The sequence below is a fragment of the Eubalaena glacialis genome, chromosome 16 (genome assembly GCF_028564815.1).
Source record: "Eubalaena glacialis isolate mEubGla1 chromosome 16, mEubGla1.1.hap2.+ XY, whole genome shotgun sequence".
NCBI classification, from domain to species: domain Eukaryota; kingdom Metazoa; phylum Chordata; class Mammalia; order Artiodactyla; family Balaenidae; genus Eubalaena; species Eubalaena glacialis.
Window position 1 is genome coordinate 66468343 of NC_083731.1, and position 17455 is coordinate 66485797.

Genomic DNA, 17455 nt, shown 5'->3' on the forward strand with positions numbered 1-17455 from the left:
CCAGGTGGCGCTCACGGGCACATCCCTTTGAGATGACTGGCATTCTCTTCCATGTCACCCACAACAGGAGTACAGGAAACACTCATACATTTTTTGCTCCCACAAACTGGGCGTAGGGGCCATTTGCAATGCAGCCACCTCCTCCTGATGACCCATCTGAGTGGCCAGATGGCCACAGTCTTGTGTTTTGGGGCTCTGACTTCTAGGCAGGGGTCCGCTGGGCCCCTCATTCTCCTGGGGACACAGGTCGAGCATAATCAGGAGTTCAGAGAAGTAAGGAGTCACTTCAATTCTCTGGGGGGGTGGGGGGGGGATGGAGCGGGAACCAGGGAAGACTTCATTTAAGCAAAAATATTCACCACTAATGTACAAGAAGTTGTTACAATATTGTGAGCTTTTGAGGGCAGAAACTGTGCTTGAGGGATCCATATATGCCCAGCCCCTGGCACAAAGTAGCTGCTTGATGAATGTGGGCTGAATTGAAATGAAATGATGCCAGAGACCCAGTCCGTGAGTCTGTGCTGGGGTGGCTCTTCTTTGTGATGATACATGTAGTCCCACAGAAGTATGAATACTTCATAGAGCAAAAATATAGCACAACAAGACTGCAGCGTACATGTAGGTACAGTGTGAGGGGAAATGTTATGGATAAATACAGTCAGCTTATAAATGTAAGTCTTTTTTAAAAAATCCCAGATACTCTTAGAAGTCTTTGTCCAACACAGAACGTACAATTTCAAAGGACAAATTAGCAAAGATTGCACAGTAGAGGCCAAAAGCGCTGATTAACAGAAGCCATTTCTTCCTTATCTCATTTTCCTAGTAGTAAGCCTTCAGCCAGCTTCAAACTGGGCTTTAATTTTAGAGTTGTACATGGGAGGTGTGCAACCACCTTTGCATGCAAACAGGGCTGCTGGATGCCCAGTTACCTAACGTATATCAGCAGACGTTGCATGTGTAGCCTAGCATGCGTACAATGGGATGAATACAAAATTAGGAGGCTGCCGCTGGAAATTAATCCCCTGTCCATTGCATATTCTTTGTTCACCCTCAGAAAGATTTTTCACTCCTCAATTGTCCACACTTTATAGAAGCTTAGGAGCTGCAGTTCTGTGGGTAGTACCTGCAAACTTGAGTATGATGCAATAGTGAGCCATTCTTCAGAGCCTTAAAGATGAAACGAGATACTGGATTTAAATGCCAACCATGAAATGACTGCAGAATCATCAATGTCCATTAACATTGTGGTATGGAGCTTCTCACCATACCAGGGATTTGACTACACTGCAAATCAGTTGTTCTTAAACTTTAGCATGCATCAGAATCACTTGGAGGGCTTGTAAAATGTTGAGTTTCTGATTCAGTAGGTATGGGACGGGGGGCATCTATAACTTGCATTTTTAACAGTTCCCAGATGATGATGATATTCTTGATCTGGGGACCACACTTTGAGAACCAGTGCTGTAGATCAATCAAGCTGTCTTCAAACATTTGGACTAAAAGGGAATTGAGGGATTAATAAATCATTGATAAAGACACAGACGTTAAATCATATGCCAAAGATCATGAGGTTAATTAAGCAATAGTGCTGAGACTCAAACCAAGCACTTTTGACTTAGACCAGGTGGGTGTCTGGAGCTAAGTATTCAGCTCAATGTAGAAAACATAAAATATGACTGTCCTTAACTTCGGCCTCTTGATAGACTTCCAAACAAAGTAAATCTACTTAGCCAAGCACCCATTATGGACTTGTTATGTTAGGGGCTTATGAGGAATGAGGGGAGATACCAAAAAAACAGACCCCAACCCCTTTAACAGAGCTTACACTTTAATTAGGAACAATTCATGAAACCACCAGAGCAGACCACAAGGATGTTCAAACAAGCCTCAAAGTGGGATGATGGAAGTAGTCAGAGATGCAAGGTGGAGGGGAGTCAGTGAGACCCCAGAGGAGTAGAAATTTTCAGAGAAGAATAGCAAGTTGAGGCTTAAAGGATAGGATCTCAAGTGGCAAAAAGGGTTCCTGTGCTAGCACTTTGATAAGAGAAGCTTCATAGAGAATTTTCCAAGTTCCATGAATCTCTCTTATGAAAATATCAGGAAAGGTTTGAAAAGAAAAAACAGTTTGTAAAAGATTTTATTCTACAATATCTAATCTGATTAGGTTTAAGTGTGACAATATCACACTAGAATCTTTAGTCTTAGGAATAGGACTGTGGTCAATCTATGGCCAACATGTGTAGCCGACAAGTACCCAGACAATACAGGGCCATGAAAAAAGGGGGAGAATTATCTAGCCTTGAAATCAGAGGCTTTTAATCGAAAACATTTAAACATAACCCCAGACTCAAGGACAGTGGTCCCAGTAATAAATGTTTTATGTTAGAGAATTCCTTAGCAACCTTCTTAGCAATATTTTATTGGCTGAAAATGTCAAATCTGAAATATAATATTCAGAAGAAAGCATTGCCAAGTAATGGAGCCTCTATTCCTCTTCCTTCCTATAGGAAGAGGAGCTTAAGTCTAAATATCGGCTTTTTATTTTTTAATATCCTGTGGCAGAGCATAATGCCTGGGTAGATACAAATATTCATCCCTTCTCTCTTAGCTTTTCCTTGACATGAATAACAAGTATAACTTATTCATGTTTTCAGCCAATTAGTTTCCACCCACAGCAAGGGCCTCTGCTGTTTTAACCTCCATGTCATCCCTTTCAACAGCCTGACTCTCAAAGCTACTGATGGAGACAAGCCCAACCTACCTGTATTTAGTATTCTGGTCATTTCCTGATGAAGCAACATTCAAGCCACTGAAATAAATGTATATCTTTGAAAATGAGTTTCCTTAATTACCTCATTGAAATTTAATGAAATATCTCCATTTGTAAGATTATTTTCACTTTCCAACAGCACACATCCATGAGATATACTAAGGGAGAACGTATAAAGAACAGCGTTAAGACAGAGGGAGCAGTGTTCTTCTGTACCATATATTTCTTAAATATATATATTTAAGAAATACCTTCCTTGTGAGGTCTCTCCTGAGCTACACAACTGCCTCTCTGTGCACATTCTTGCACATTTTTATAAGGTGTCATCAATAAGCACTCTATGAAAAAAATGGTATGTTGGAGTCATGAAAAATATCTTGGCTGGCTAAAAGTATTACATAAATATATCCTGGTGTGTACAAACTGCAGCAGATGTAATTTAAATTTCTAATTAGGAACAACACTGGTTTGAGTAAAAAAGAAATGTACTCAAGAGCAAAAATTCAGAAAGAGATTAAGTGACAAACAGATAATTTCAAGCAGAATAGTAGACACATAAAGTCTACTGTCCTACAAAAAATTGGTTTGAGGTTTTCATAGTTCAAGAAAATCTTATCCTTGGGTGAAATTGAAACAAAGGAAAATTTCTGGTTAATCAAAGACACTGGATAGAGATTTAGATTCTAGGTATGTTTTTCTGTATTGCTTTTTTAATATGGTCTTCAACATAGGACTCTGAAGCTTACTGTTTTTAACCAACGTGAATCAAACCTTATGAGGCATTCAGGTTTGCAAAACTTCTTTTATAAACAGACCATATTCCTAAGAAAAAAAATACCAAGATCAGACTGAGTAAATCATCCTTGTCCCCTAAGCCCGTCACACCAGCCCTGATCCTGCATTCCACATCTCTGGTGTGGAAGGACTAATGAACTCTCTTTGGTCTCAAAGCCTGCAGAGCCCCAGACATAGTTTGCACACCCAAGAGACTGATGTGAAGCTGGTGAGTTCTATAACTCACAGCTTCTGTTGGAGGGCGGAATAGATGCCCAGAGGGCCTTTGTTACACACACACACACACACACACACACACACACACACACACACACATAGCCATCCCAGGATCCTCACATAGGCCCACGGCTTAGTGAGAGGTGGTAAATTTATGCAAATTAGAAAAAAGTGCCCCTTCTGCCAGGTGGAGGTAACCCCACACTAAGGCAAATGATTTGGTATGTATTTCAGCTTCAAATTACTACCTTAGCCAGGCAAGTCTGTATAGTTACCAACTGGCACAATCATACAAGATAGACCTGAAAGATGTTGTGCTTCTTCACTTAAAACACATATACACGTAAATGGTAAAAGCTATGAAAAAAGAAGCAAGAGGACTTCCCTGGTGGTGCAGTGGTTAAGAATCTGCCTCCCAGTGCAGGGGACACGGGTTCGAGCCCTGGTCCAGGAAGATCCCACATGCTGCGGAGCAACTAAGCCCGTGTGCCACAACTACTGAGCCTGTGTTCTAGAGCCCGAGAGCCACAACTACTGAGCCCGCGTGCCAAAACTAGTCAAGCCCCAGCGCCTATAGCCCGTGCTCCGCAACAAGACAAGCCACCGCAAAGAGAAGCCTGTGCACTGCAACGAAGAGTAGCCCCTGCTCACCGCAACTAGAGAAAGCCCGCACAGCAACGAAGACCCAACACAGCCAAAAATAAATAAATTAAATAAATTAAAAATAGTGTATATGTGTCAATCGCAATCTCCCCCAAAAAATAAATAAATAAATAAAAATAAGTTCATCTATTAAGAAAAGAAGCAAGAAAGATTCACTCTAAAGATACAAAGAATATATATGAAATATAATATCGGAGAGACTCACCATCTTTATGAGGGCAAAAACCAGTGATGGAAGTAGAGATGGGGACCAATTGGTAAGTATACTTGCAAAATGTATTAAATTGCTTCCTCAGTAAAAGTAACTACACGGAATTCATATTTTCAGAACATAGAGATGTCAGGTCTGGGATGTGATCTGAACCTACTTGCAAGCTAAAGTTAGCCTAATAGTTAGGCTGTTACTGCTTCATGGATGCTGGTAGAAGACGTGGACTTTATCACTCATGGCATGGCACCAGCATATTTATGTCTGTTCTCTCTGGCTCCAAGTCAACATGATGGATGCTGCACACACACTGTTTTTGCATTGCAGCTGAGGAACACTGAATTGTGGAATCCACCATTTTTATAGCAGATAGTAAGCAAGCCTGGTCTTTGTTCTGGGGAGAATGTACCTCATCTCTCAAGGTTCCCAGCTACACAACAACCCTAAGAAATAGTCCAGGTTAGAGTAGTCAGGTATGCAATCTTGGCATACCCAGCAAGACATCTAGAGTGCAAGAGGCCCAAGGAGGGCTATCTTTTCCAATAAGAGAATATTTAAGAATGGCTTAGTGATAAGAAAATTGGCATTTGCATAAAAACACTTATCAAATTGTTATACATTTTCTATTATTATTATTCCTCTTATTATTATTATTATCATTAGGCTAAGCTCTGCATATGTCCACATGTCTTAAGCATTGCTCCTCAAGGTCATCTATAACTTAAAGGAGAAACTAGAAATGCAAGACATAAGGTATTTACATCTAAATATCTGCATAGAATATTTAAAAATGAAATTCATCCTGATTTTGAAATAAACATATGCTCACATAAGAAAATGCAGAAAATTATCTTTAAAACATTTAAAAGTCACTCATAACCCCACTCCTCAGAGATCTCAATTACACTGTTATTTGGGTGAATTTCAGTTCAATCTATATTCTGTACATATTACACAGTTGCAGTCATATATTAAGTCCAATTTTATATGCTGCTTTCACTTATAAGTGGTTTTCCCAATTATGCACGTAACAAGCTTAATATTAAATGGCTACATAATATTTCACAACATCAATGCACCATTAATATAACCACTCACTTAACCATTTCAGTTGTTTCAATTGTTCACTATTATAAACAATCCTGCAGGATGTGCAAAGCATAAAACAAAGATTGCACAGAACATTATCCAGAAGAAAACCCTTAATAGTCCTCTAAAATCAATACTCTGAACAGGAATGTGGACTACATTTAAAATTTTCGTCCTTAGATATCCCATTTGCATTTCCAAAGTTCCAGTGACAGTTTGATCATATGATTAATTTCTGCTCTTATGCTTGACTCTCCTCAATTCCTAAACCAGAATAGATGCTGGCCTACCTAACCATTCATTCTCACCACCTCCTTACTAAAAGCACTCCTATATTATTCAGGTTAACAATGTGCTCCATTAAGACTATAGTCCCCAACCTTCTTTATAGCCAAATATGACTGTGTGATTAAGTTTGGCAAATTGAGATATAAGGGGAAGCTACTGAGAAGGATTTCTAGGAAAGCTCCATTAAATGAAGACAGACAGATGGACAGGAAAAGCTTTTTTGTTGCCCTCCCCCCTTCCTGGAAGGTTGAAGTGGAAGCTGGTGCTCAAGCAACCATCTTGGTCAGTGAGGCAACTTGAATATGTAAGACATGCATCAGAAACAGCAGAGCAGAAAGAAGCAATCTGTAAAACTACCACACTAGTGGTAATCTGTTGCCAAACTGCCCTGCTTTGAACCCTAATTCTGTTACTTCCTAACTATAACTTTGAGCAAATCAGTTTTTCTATTCTTTCACCTGTAAAATGGGGATAACAAATATCTATCTCTTAGAGTACGAAGTGCTTAGAACAAGGCTAGGAAATAACAAATGTTCTATTATGATTGCCTATTATTTGTACTATATCAGCCCCAGACTACCTACCTTCAGACTTACTTTATAGGAGAGAAACAAAGCCATCTATGCTTAAGACACCTATTTGGAGATATCTATTTTATTATAATAATTATATATAACATATTATGTATAAGACACTGATTATTATTGTCACCTTCTATTAGCAGTAGAAATTGAAGGGCATAATGGCTCTAAGTCTTTCTACTTGGATTAAAAGTCAAAAAGAACAACTTACACTTTAAAGATAAAGAGGTCCTTATATCAAAGAGCTTGAAGTGTTTATTTCTAAGGATCTGAATTGCAAGGGACTTTTCCTTTCTATATTAGTTTTGTAATGTTTAGTTTTTTGGGTTTTTTGGGTTTTTTGGCCACGCTGCATGGTTTGTGGGGTTTTAGTTCCCCGACCAGGAATTGAACCTGGGCTACGGCAGTGAAAGTGCTCAGTCCTAACCACTGGACCGCCAGGGAATTCCCAATGTAATGTTTAGATTTTTATAACAAGCAGATATGACTTTACTTTTACAAACATGAAAAAATATTCCAAGGAGTATTAAATGAGAAAATATTTAAAATAAAGATTTCTTAAATCAGGGGTTCAGATTTTCTTACAGGACTAGGTAGCACAGGATTTCTGCTCTCACTGGTTCCCTAGCAAAACAAACACTGGGCAATACCAGCCCTTGAGTTTTAATGATGGGAAATGTCTTCAGTTTTTCTACAGGACTTTAATAAATTGCCTTTTAAGTGTTCATGGTTGGGGGGGGATGAATTACAAACATTACAGAACAAAGGAACCATCATTGGCTGATTCTCTGACATAGAACAGACCCTTCAAATGCAGTCTTCTCCCTTTGATGATTTTTTTCCTGTTAAGGTTTTGTTTCAGATTCAAATACATTCTGCATAGATGCAATTAACCTTAACAATAGTATAACCTTACAGCATTTTACTGACTTTGAAGTAAGTAACCTTACTGTGTAATTGAACTAAGTTTCTTTTTTCTCATTTCTGCTATGCTTCTACCGATTATTATAGGTTTTATGTGTTTTCAAGCTTTCATCATCCTGTTGATTTATTGTTTCACTGTTTCAGCTGTCAGACTTTTTGAGAAATGCCCACTCGTTTTTGATATTGTATTTGAACAAAAATGATTGCTCCCCAAGACTTAGCAGAATTCAAATGCATACCATATTAAGGAGTGGAATCTAGTGAAGAAAAGCTGGAAATTCATCCTAAACAGGACCATAATTTCTCCCCTCCTGTATAAACAGGAAGGTAAATTTGACCTAATCAAACCAAAATGTCTTTTCTTTCCATCCACTCCAACAATCTCTTCTGCCATGCAAAGAACAATGCTTTGCTTTTCACACTGTAGGTGGTAACCCACTAATGGGCCATGAAATCAACTTAATGGGTTTATTTTTAATGAATAAGAATAGAAAATGTCAAAGTCCATCACATATAGTAAGGGTGAGAATTGTTTTCTGACATTTTTTTCAGTTATACATAAACTCACATATACCCATACATGTACTAGGTCATGAATGTCAAATGCATTGCTAACTTTAGGCTGTGGTCAGAAGTCTGAAAGATCTCTGGAAGGCAGTATGTGGTTTAGGTTGCTCAGAGACAGTGACAGTGAGAAAGTTGTTCTAATGTAAGCCAACCAAGCTGTCATGAAGAAAAGCAGCAGAGAAAACAGGATCACCACAGAAACTTTGCTCCTACAAACTACTTCTCTATCCAAATCATTTTAAAGCTGTAAATAAATGTCACATTGCTGATTCTATAGTACCACTCTCTTTAGTCTATAGAAATTCTATTTTCTTGATGTGAAAATAGGACCACTGATGGGAAATTCATGAGCTGCACTGTCACTCCCTCCTCCAGCTCCATCATGTTCAGGAACCACACTTTGGTAGACAGACTCAGGTTTGAGGGCTGGTTCTGTGACTAAAAAAAGCCATGAGACCTTAGGAAATCATATACTCTCTCAAGACTCAGTTTCTTCAACTATAATGGGGCAAAGTGTTTATTGTGAAGAGAAAAATGAATTATATGATGCGTGTAGCACAGGGTCTAGCACGTGGTTATAAGTTCAAGACATAAAAGTTCGAGCTATTGATTGCTATTTAGGTTTTAGTCACTCGGAGTACCCGGTTTAACTGTTCTAGGTCATAACTAATTTCCTTTCTGCTACCACAGTATTGCAATGCTTTGTCACATTTCTCAATCCTAAAAGCAGTCAAACAGAGGCTTCCAAAGAGCACAAGACCTAAAAGCAGTCAAATAGGCAGAGCTCTACTGATCAGTTTGGTAGTAGAATCTGGTCATAGAGACACCTACTCAGCTCATTGAGTCATAAAATTATCATTGAGTTAAATACTGTCTGTTGTTTTACAAACTTTCTGAATGCCTACGAGCCTTGCCTGGAGATTGAGTTAAATAGTTCCCTAATGAATAGCTATCTATATTGAGCCATCAAGAAGATTACTCATTAGAATCAATCATAGATTTTTCTCTTCCTAGGTACCATTATTTCAGAGCACTAAAAGGAACTCAGGCATTATTCATTTCTCCATCTCCAAGGAGGGGTAATAGCCTGATGCTTTCATGCCATTTAACAACTACAGGCAAAAGCTTATTTTCTCACAGTCGTAAGAGGAGACAGAAGAGAAATCTGGGATATTTGCAGTGAAGAAAAAATAGTGAAAGCAGTTCCTGTAGGCTCTCATAAGTTTGTAAAAACTTGCACTTCATTTAAGACTATTTTATGTGGCTAGTTCAGATTCAAATGAGCTGAGTCAAGAATGACTTAAGAAGTTTTTGATGGTCTGTCTTGGGTATAAATTATACATCAGGATTAAGAGTATACTCAACAATGGTTAAATAGTGATGTTTATAAAAATGGAACTAATGCTATAACTTAATGACTATGTTATCATCTATCCCATCTTATATCTCATCTTACATTTACGAAATGTTTAATACTAAAATAACACAGGGTTCTTTAAGAGAGAAAAATCAGGAATTGGCCATTAATAAGTGGGCTTACCAAGCCATTCTTTATTCTCCCTTCGCTCTCCCTTGAGAGTTTGAGGATGAAGGGGGAAAAAATGTATCAGTTACCAGGGTTAATTTCTTCCCTGGAGCACAACAAACTGGGCAAAGTATTGAAGTTAGAGGAAGGAAACTAGCGAATGTCCCCTGAGCCCCAAGGGAGGAAATAAGGAAAAGGAGTGGGTTTCCCCAGGACATATAGCACTCCAACAGCCATGGTGTCTAAGCTGCTACTGTCAGGGGTATGGTGTATCTTAAAGGCTGTGTCAGTTTGGGTCCTCCGAGGAGTAGACATCAAGATGAGATTAGACAAGCAAGAGATTTACTGGGAGGAAGGCTTGTGAAGGATAAAAAGTAAGCAAGCAGCAGTAGGCAGGGAAAGCCTTAAGAACATGAGCAGGTCTGACACCTGTGAAAGGAGAGAGGGAGGATTGAGTAGGAAGAGCCTCAGACTGGTATACGCTTCTGAGAAAATCTTGGATAGGTCAATGGGGAGTCTTCTGGCAAAAGTTGCCCCATAAAGGAGTCCCACCTGGAATGCTCAGACACTGGTGGGAAGAGTGCAGAATAAGTGTGCTCTCAGAGCAAAGGATACAATGGATTCAAAAGGATGGCAACTAGAGCTGGCAGTTGAACTGTGCTCCCCACAGTAAAGTCTTTTGAAGATCTGAATAGCAAGCTTCCCTGGCTGTCATAGAGGCTATTTAAACTACCGTGGTATAATAAAGTTTAAGTATTCAATCATTGTCCCTGGTTCCTGGCTCAGAGCTCCTTAAAATCCTCGGAATTCTAAGTTATAAGAATGTCCGGGGGCTTCCCTGGTGGCGCAGTGGTTGAGAATCTGCCTGCCAATGCAGGGGACACGGGTTCGAGCCCTGGTCTGGGAAGATCCCACATGCCGCGGAGCAACTAGGCCCGTGAGCCACAACTACTGAGCCTGCGCGTCTGGAGCCTGTGCTCCGCAACAAGAGAGGCCCGCGCACCACGATGAAGAGTGGCCCCTGCTTTGCCACAACTAGAGAAAGCCCTTGCACAGAAACGAAGACCCAACACAGCCAAAAAAAAAAAAAAAAATTAAATAAATAAATTAATTAAAAAAAAAAAAGAATGTCAGGACTTCCCTGGTGGCGCAGTGGTTAAGAATCCACCTGCCAATGCAGGGGACACGGGTTTGATCCCTGGTTCGGGAAGATTCCACATGCCGCGGAGCAACTAAGCCCGTGCACCACAACTACTGAGCCTGCGCTCTAGAGCCCTCGAGCCACAACTACTGAAGCTTCCGCGCCTAGAGCCCGTGCTCCACAACAAGAGAAGCCACCGCAATGAGAAGCCCGCGCACCGCAACGAAGAGTAGCCCCCTCTCACCGCAACTAGAGAAAGCCCGCACGCAGCAACGAAGACCCAACACAGCCAAAAAAAAAAAAAAGAGAATGTCAATTATATGCTAAAGAGATGATTCCTGGTGGGGGCCCTAGATAGCTTTGGGATGGGAGCTGTTTGCCATAAAAAACAACCATGTGATTAGAGGGTTAGAACTTTCAGGTCCACCTCTCCCCCAGCTCTGGGAAGGGGAGAGGGGCTGGAGATTGAGTTCAATCACCAAGGGCCAACAATTTAATCAATTATGCCTATGTGATGAAGCCTAAATAAAAATCCTCAAACAGTGAGGTTTGGGGAGCTTCCAAATTAGTGAAGACATCCAGGTGCTAGGAGGGTGACCCACCCAGAAAGGGTATGGAAACTGTGCAACCCCCCTCCCCATATCTTCCATTTGGCTGTTCCAGGGCTGTATCCTTTATAATAAAACTGCAATTGTAAGTATAGTGGTTTCCATGAGTTCTGGGAGTCATTCTAGTGAATTATCAAACCTGGGCATGGGGGGAGGTCACGGGAACCCCCAAATTTGTAGTCAGAGATGTGGGGAGACTGGGGCCCCCCTTGTGGCTTACTCCTAAAGTGGGAGCAGGCTTGTGGGACTGAGCCCTTAACTTGTGGCATCTGCAGCAGCTGTGAGTAGTGTCAGAACTGAACTGAATTATAGATAATTGGTGTTGCAACAACATATTTGTCAGAAAAAAACAAAACAAAAAACAAAAAAAACCACAACTCCTAATTATCCTATAGATCACAGTTCAAACATCACCTCTTGGGAACACTTTTCCTGCTCCCAAGACTAGCTCAGGCCCTGGCTTTCCTTCACAGTGCATATAAAGAGTTACGCATGTAATTATCTGTCTGCCCCATCATTAGACTGTAAGCTACACAAGGGCTTGTCTTTTGTTGAGTAGTTATTTTTTCCTGTATTTCTAATTAAATATCCAGAGCTAGAAACCCTCTCTTTTTATAGGGTTGTTGTGATGATTCAAAGAGTTAACGTATGTTTGGGGCTTCCCTGGTGGCGCAGTGGTTAAGAATCCGCTTGCCAGTGCACAGGACACGGGTTCGAGCCCTGGTCCGGGAAGATCCCACATGCCGCAGAGCAACTAAGCCCCTGCGCCACAACTACTGAGCCTGCGCTCTAGAGCCCGCGAGCCACGACTACTGAGCCCACGTGCTGCAACTACTGAAGCCCGCGCTCCGCAACAAGAGAAGCCACCGCAATGAGAAGCCCGTGAACCGCAACAAAGAGCAGCCCCCGCTCACCGGAACTAGAGGAAACCCGCACATGGCAACAAAGACCCAATGCAGCCAAAAATAAATAATAAATAAATTTTTAAAAAAGAGTTAACATATGTAATGCACTTTAACAAACATAAGTTAAATACATAAGTGCTTGCCGTTATTATTGCTAATCTTTAAGTCTCTACAGTTTTTGCTATAAAGTTGGCCACAAATATGTTTAAGGTAAACTGAGTTTGTATACAAATTATGTTAAAGTTAACTGTATAGTAAAATTCCACATTATGGGTTCATTTTCAGAATATCTTTATATTTCCTTCAAACAGCATCAAGCTAAAGGACCACCTCTAGGTACGGTTATACACAAGTATCTGAACAAAGTGAACCTTGCCTGTATTACTATCATAGGCAAGAGCCTTTTGCCCAGAATTGGGTAAAATGAGGTAAAATTCCCTTCCAGAAAAACCCATGCCTTAGTCTTATATTTATCTAGAGTTTGGGGGAAGGGTAAAGGATTACTTTGGATTAGAAGTTTGTGTGAACTTTTTTTCTCTTTAAATCTGTATAAATAGCTTACAATATTTAAGGACAAGATAAAATCACGAACTGAAAATAATTAGGAAATCCAATATTTATTAGTAAACACTTTACTTAAATCCAAATATAGTTAAGGGCTCAGCCTTGCCTTAGAGTCTATTAGAGGTCCTCAGGAATCATTCTAACAACTTGCCTTAAAGTCTCTTTATATTTATATGTAAGTCAGCGTTTTAAATCAGTGTGTTTTTACAAGGCATAAACACTTCAGGGTGACAGCACAGTACTTGGTCAATAAACATTTGTTAAATGAATTCAAGGCTATCAGCACCCAACATTTACTGGATACTTGCTTTCTGCCAGGCATGAAATTGTTTGATGCATACACAGACACACACATACACAGACCCTGAGAGGTTGGTATTATCTCACTTCACCTAATGAGGACACTGAGACATAAAGTAGTTGAAGTTCAGAGAGTAAGTAATGGCAGAATCAGAACTTGAAAACAAGTCTGCCTGGCATCAAAGCTCCTGCTCCTTTTCCCACGTTGGGGCTTCCCTAATGAATAAATGGAAGGATGCACACAAAACAAGGTCAAAGTTCAACCCTTTATCATATAAATAAGCTCATATTGCAAGTGAACAAGTGAAGTTTCACAATTAAGCACTTAACTCTACCCTTCCTTTTTCTTAATTTTCTATCAGAAAATGCTTCTAATTTCTCTCCAAGAAAATAAATCAAATCTTAACGGCATTTTTTGGTCAATTTTACTGAGATGTTATTTGCCATTCAACAATTTTCCTTGGTTTCCTGCTTCCATTAAAGGAGACAAGCAAGAATAAACAGTAGATATAAGTGACTAATGGAGATGTAAGAAGAATTCAGAGTGGTCCATACAGGATCTTACTTGTTATATACCTAAAAGGAAATGTATCTTATAATGTTCTGCTTATTGCAACTGGTTCACATGAAAATAATGAGTTCTGTGAAACACAACTGAACTCACCCATGTATTCTCTAATGGTCTACTGGCAAATTAGAAATCACAAAATGTAGTGAGGTCATCAGATACTGAGGCCTGGAAAATTAATTAGAAAACTGCCCCTTTCTGAGTAATTTAGTCCAGCAAGATTCTGGGGTAATTTACAATTAATTTACAAGTAAGAAAACAGACAGATGCAACTGCTAATGTTTATGAGATGTTATGAGCTTGCAATTAAATGATTATGTCTAAGTAGATCTTTAAAATAGAAAAAAAGGCACATAGAGAGTATTTATCATCAACGTGAAACCATACATCCGTGACCTCTGTTACATCAAATGCTACAGCTTACACAGATGTAGATTACTCAGAATTAAAGGACTTCCATTATGACCAGATATCCCCCCCATTTTCTTCGGGCCGCACCGCTCGGCTTGCAGGATCTTAGTTCCCCACCAGGGATCAAACTTGAACCCGCCGTAGCAGTGAGCGCGCTGAGTCCTAACCACTGGACCGCTGGGGAATTCCGCTCCGCTCCGCCCCGCCCCCCCCCCCCCCCACATTCTGAGTAGGAAAGAAACGCAGCAATCTCTAATTGAAATCACCCAGATCACCCACCCCACCTAAGGGCAACCCAAAGCTGAATAATATTAAAAGCCTGGTACTTATAAATTCTTTCAAAAGTTAAGAGATGAAAGAAAATCTGTTTATTGGGCATAAGGTTATATACTGTTCCTTAGAAACCAACGTTTGTCTTTCATGTAACTAGAAGTTGATGAAAAGGGGGAACTGAAAATGAAACCATCTGGAAAGTTCCAGTTCACAGAAGCAGCACTTCAAAAGCAGTCATGTCTTTACAAACCCTACTGTTGGGTTAAAGCATCTCATTCCATTGGTGGGAAAGGATCACTGACACTTTTCATAATAAATGTTTCCAGGATAGTAACTGTAGTCCCTGAACCAAAGACCAGGAATAAAGGCTACCTACCTGTTCCTGTGTAGAGCACTTATCAACACCCGCGGCAAGAAACACTGCACCCACTCACTTCCTCTCCGGCTCAGTCCTCTGGTCCTAAGAGGCTACTTTATCCCGGAGTTTTGTTGGAATGCAGGCTCCTAGAGGCAGCATTTGCATTTCTACCCCATAACACATTCCCTCTTCACCCTTACCCTCCCAGCTGATGTGAAGATACTATTTAGGGCATCAGTTTTCTTAAGATAGGAAGGGAAAAAAATATTTTCATACTAGCATGAGTTCTGGAGATATCTGGAAAATCAGTAAGAAGCCTAGGCAGTTACTACACACCCAGTAGTAGCCTAGCCCTGTAGCCAGTCACAAGAATCAGGAAAGTAGCGTCCTCAAAAGGAACGGGGGCTCAGATGTTCAGTAAGGATCCCGGACCGGCACACTCAATTTATAAGGTAATTCATGGATGCTATTGTTTAGACAAATGAGCCTTCATTTTCTTAGAGACCCTGTAATGGGGCCCCTGTGGTTCAAACTTCAGTGATCTGAGAAGAACCTGGGGGCTTGTTTGGGGTTGGGCTTCCGCCCCCGCAGGACAGGTGATTAAATACTTACAACCTCTGGCCCGCCTGCTCCGGGCTCTCCCGCGAACGGCTCACAGGAGCCTCCTCCGAACCCCGCCTGGGGCCCTGCGGCGGGCCCAGCTCCCTGCGCCACGCAGGGGGGTCCCGGGCCGGGCGGGAGGCGGCGGGGGCTCCGACCCCGGAGCCCTGCAGCCCAGTGCGGGTGTACATGGTTCAGAGCCCGCGGGGCCCGGGCCGCCGCCGCTGCGGGAAGGATGAGGGCCGAGCTGGGACGCTTCGCGGGTCTCGAGATGCGATTCCGAAGAGCGGGAACGGCGGTTTCAGCAGCTGAGTTTCGATTCTCGCTACCAGCCGCGGGCTGCCCCGCCCCCCAGGACTTCCCCGACCTTGCTCCTCCCTGGCGCCCTCCGACCTGATCGCAGGTGACAGCGCCGGCCGCGCCGCCCCGCCGGGGGTGTAGAATGGAGCGCGCCTGGCCAGCTACATACAGGTAAGTTGGCTTGAGGTCTCACAACCACCTTAAAGGGTGATAACGTTATCTATGATCAATCACGGAGACCTCATGCAAGCGGGGAGTAGGAAGTAGCCACCAGGTAACTGAAATCCTGAAAGACACTTTAGGACTATTTAACAGGTCACCCTAATTTGAGGTTCCTGCAGGATATTTGAGACTGTGAACAATATATTAACCTTCAGGTTCCAGAGATTAGGTCAATAATTAAAATCATCTGAACAAAATGTGGCCTTTTATCAGTTTTGACTGTTTGGTTTTTGCCAAGTACTTTCTTTTTTTTAATTTTATTTATTTATTTATTTATTTATTTATTTTGGCTGCCATTGGGTCTTCGTTGCTGCGCGCGGGCTCTCTCTAGCTGCAGCGAGCAGGGGCTACTCTTTGTTGCGGTGGGCGGGCTTCTCATTGTGGTGGCTTCTCTTGTTGTGGAGCACGGGCTCTAGGCGCGTGGGCTTCATTAGTTGCAGCACGCAGGCTCAGTAGTTGTGGCGCACGGGCTTAGTTGCTCCGTGGCACGTGGGATCTTCCCAGACCAGGGCTCCAACCCGTGTCCCCTGCATTGGCAGGCGGATTCTTAACCACTGTGCCACCAGGGAAGCCCAGGGGAGCCCCCTGCCAAGTACTTCCAAGTTAAAGGAAATGGAAAGTGAAATCAAAAGTGAAAGAAAAAGCAGAACTGGAGCAGCAAGCTGAGGGGAAGGCGGAGATGATTCTCTACGCAGCCCTGCTAAGTGATTGATCAGACATCCAAGAAATTTTGATTAAATACCTGCTCTGTGCAAGACATTGGGCAGTAATTCAACTATGGTGTGGGAATAGTTTAAAATATGGATTTGCAAGATTCTATAGGTCCGGGGGTGTGTCCCCACATCCAAATTTTTAGTAACTCCTGGATGACTCTGATGTGTGCTGCGATGATCACCACTGTCCTTTGTGTAGCTGGCTACACAAAGATAAAAGAAGGCTCTTCCCTCACCCAACCGCTACTCTAGGAGACGCGTAAACAAACGTTAATGCCACCATGGGATAAGCGAAATAAGATGTGTAAGGCTATTGGATGTTCAGGGAAAGTAGGGATTAGCCCTCTGAATAATTCAAAGAAAAGGGACATTTGAGAATGAGCCACAAAAGTCAAGGGGTTCACCAAGAATAAGGAGGCACAATGCCGGAGGCTTGTGGCTTACACTGACAAGGTGTGTACCTACTCCAGGTGGGGCGGGATGGCTGGAACACCCCAGCCTGTAGTCATCAAGCCACTTAGGAGTTCGATTGTTTTGCTTATATTACTGGTGCTTAGAAAATAAAGACAAACACATGTTTGGTAGCTAATGAAAGATTTAAATGAAGGGTGGGCAGTGAGTGGAGTAGGACAGGAGAGGAGGAGATAAAGGCAAGGGACTTGTTAGGGAAGGAAGTCAGGGTTTCTATGCCACCTGCAGCGTTAGAGGTCTGTCAAGTAGACCACGGGTTCTCAAATGTCAGAGCGCATCAGAACCACCTGGAGGGTGTATTGAAACAGACTTCTGGACCCTAACCCTTGTGTTTCTGATTCACTAGGTCTGGGGTGGGACCCTGTGGGGTATTGTGAGGAGTAAAGAGTTAATCT

The 17455-nt window shown here is 41.8% G+C and overlaps 1 protein-coding gene across 3 annotated transcripts in view; it reads right to left on the reverse strand.

Annotated features, from left to right (window-relative positions):
- EPSTI1 (epithelial stromal interaction 1) overlaps positions 1–15671 on the reverse strand; it is a 106446-nt gene extending 90775 nt beyond the window's left edge. For 2 of the 3 annotated variants that reach the window (XM_061170586.1, XM_061170584.1), the window contains exon 1: positions 15367–15669. In XM_061170586.1, coding sequence (XP_061026569.1) covers positions 15367–15545 — 179 coding nt within the window. In that variant the 5' untranslated portion in view covers positions 15546–15669. Of the gene's footprint in view, positions 1–15366 lie in introns of all 3 variants that reach the window. The other variant, XM_061170585.1, reaches the window with a different exon arrangement.
- Between the last annotated feature and the right edge of the window lie 1784 nt (positions 15672–17455).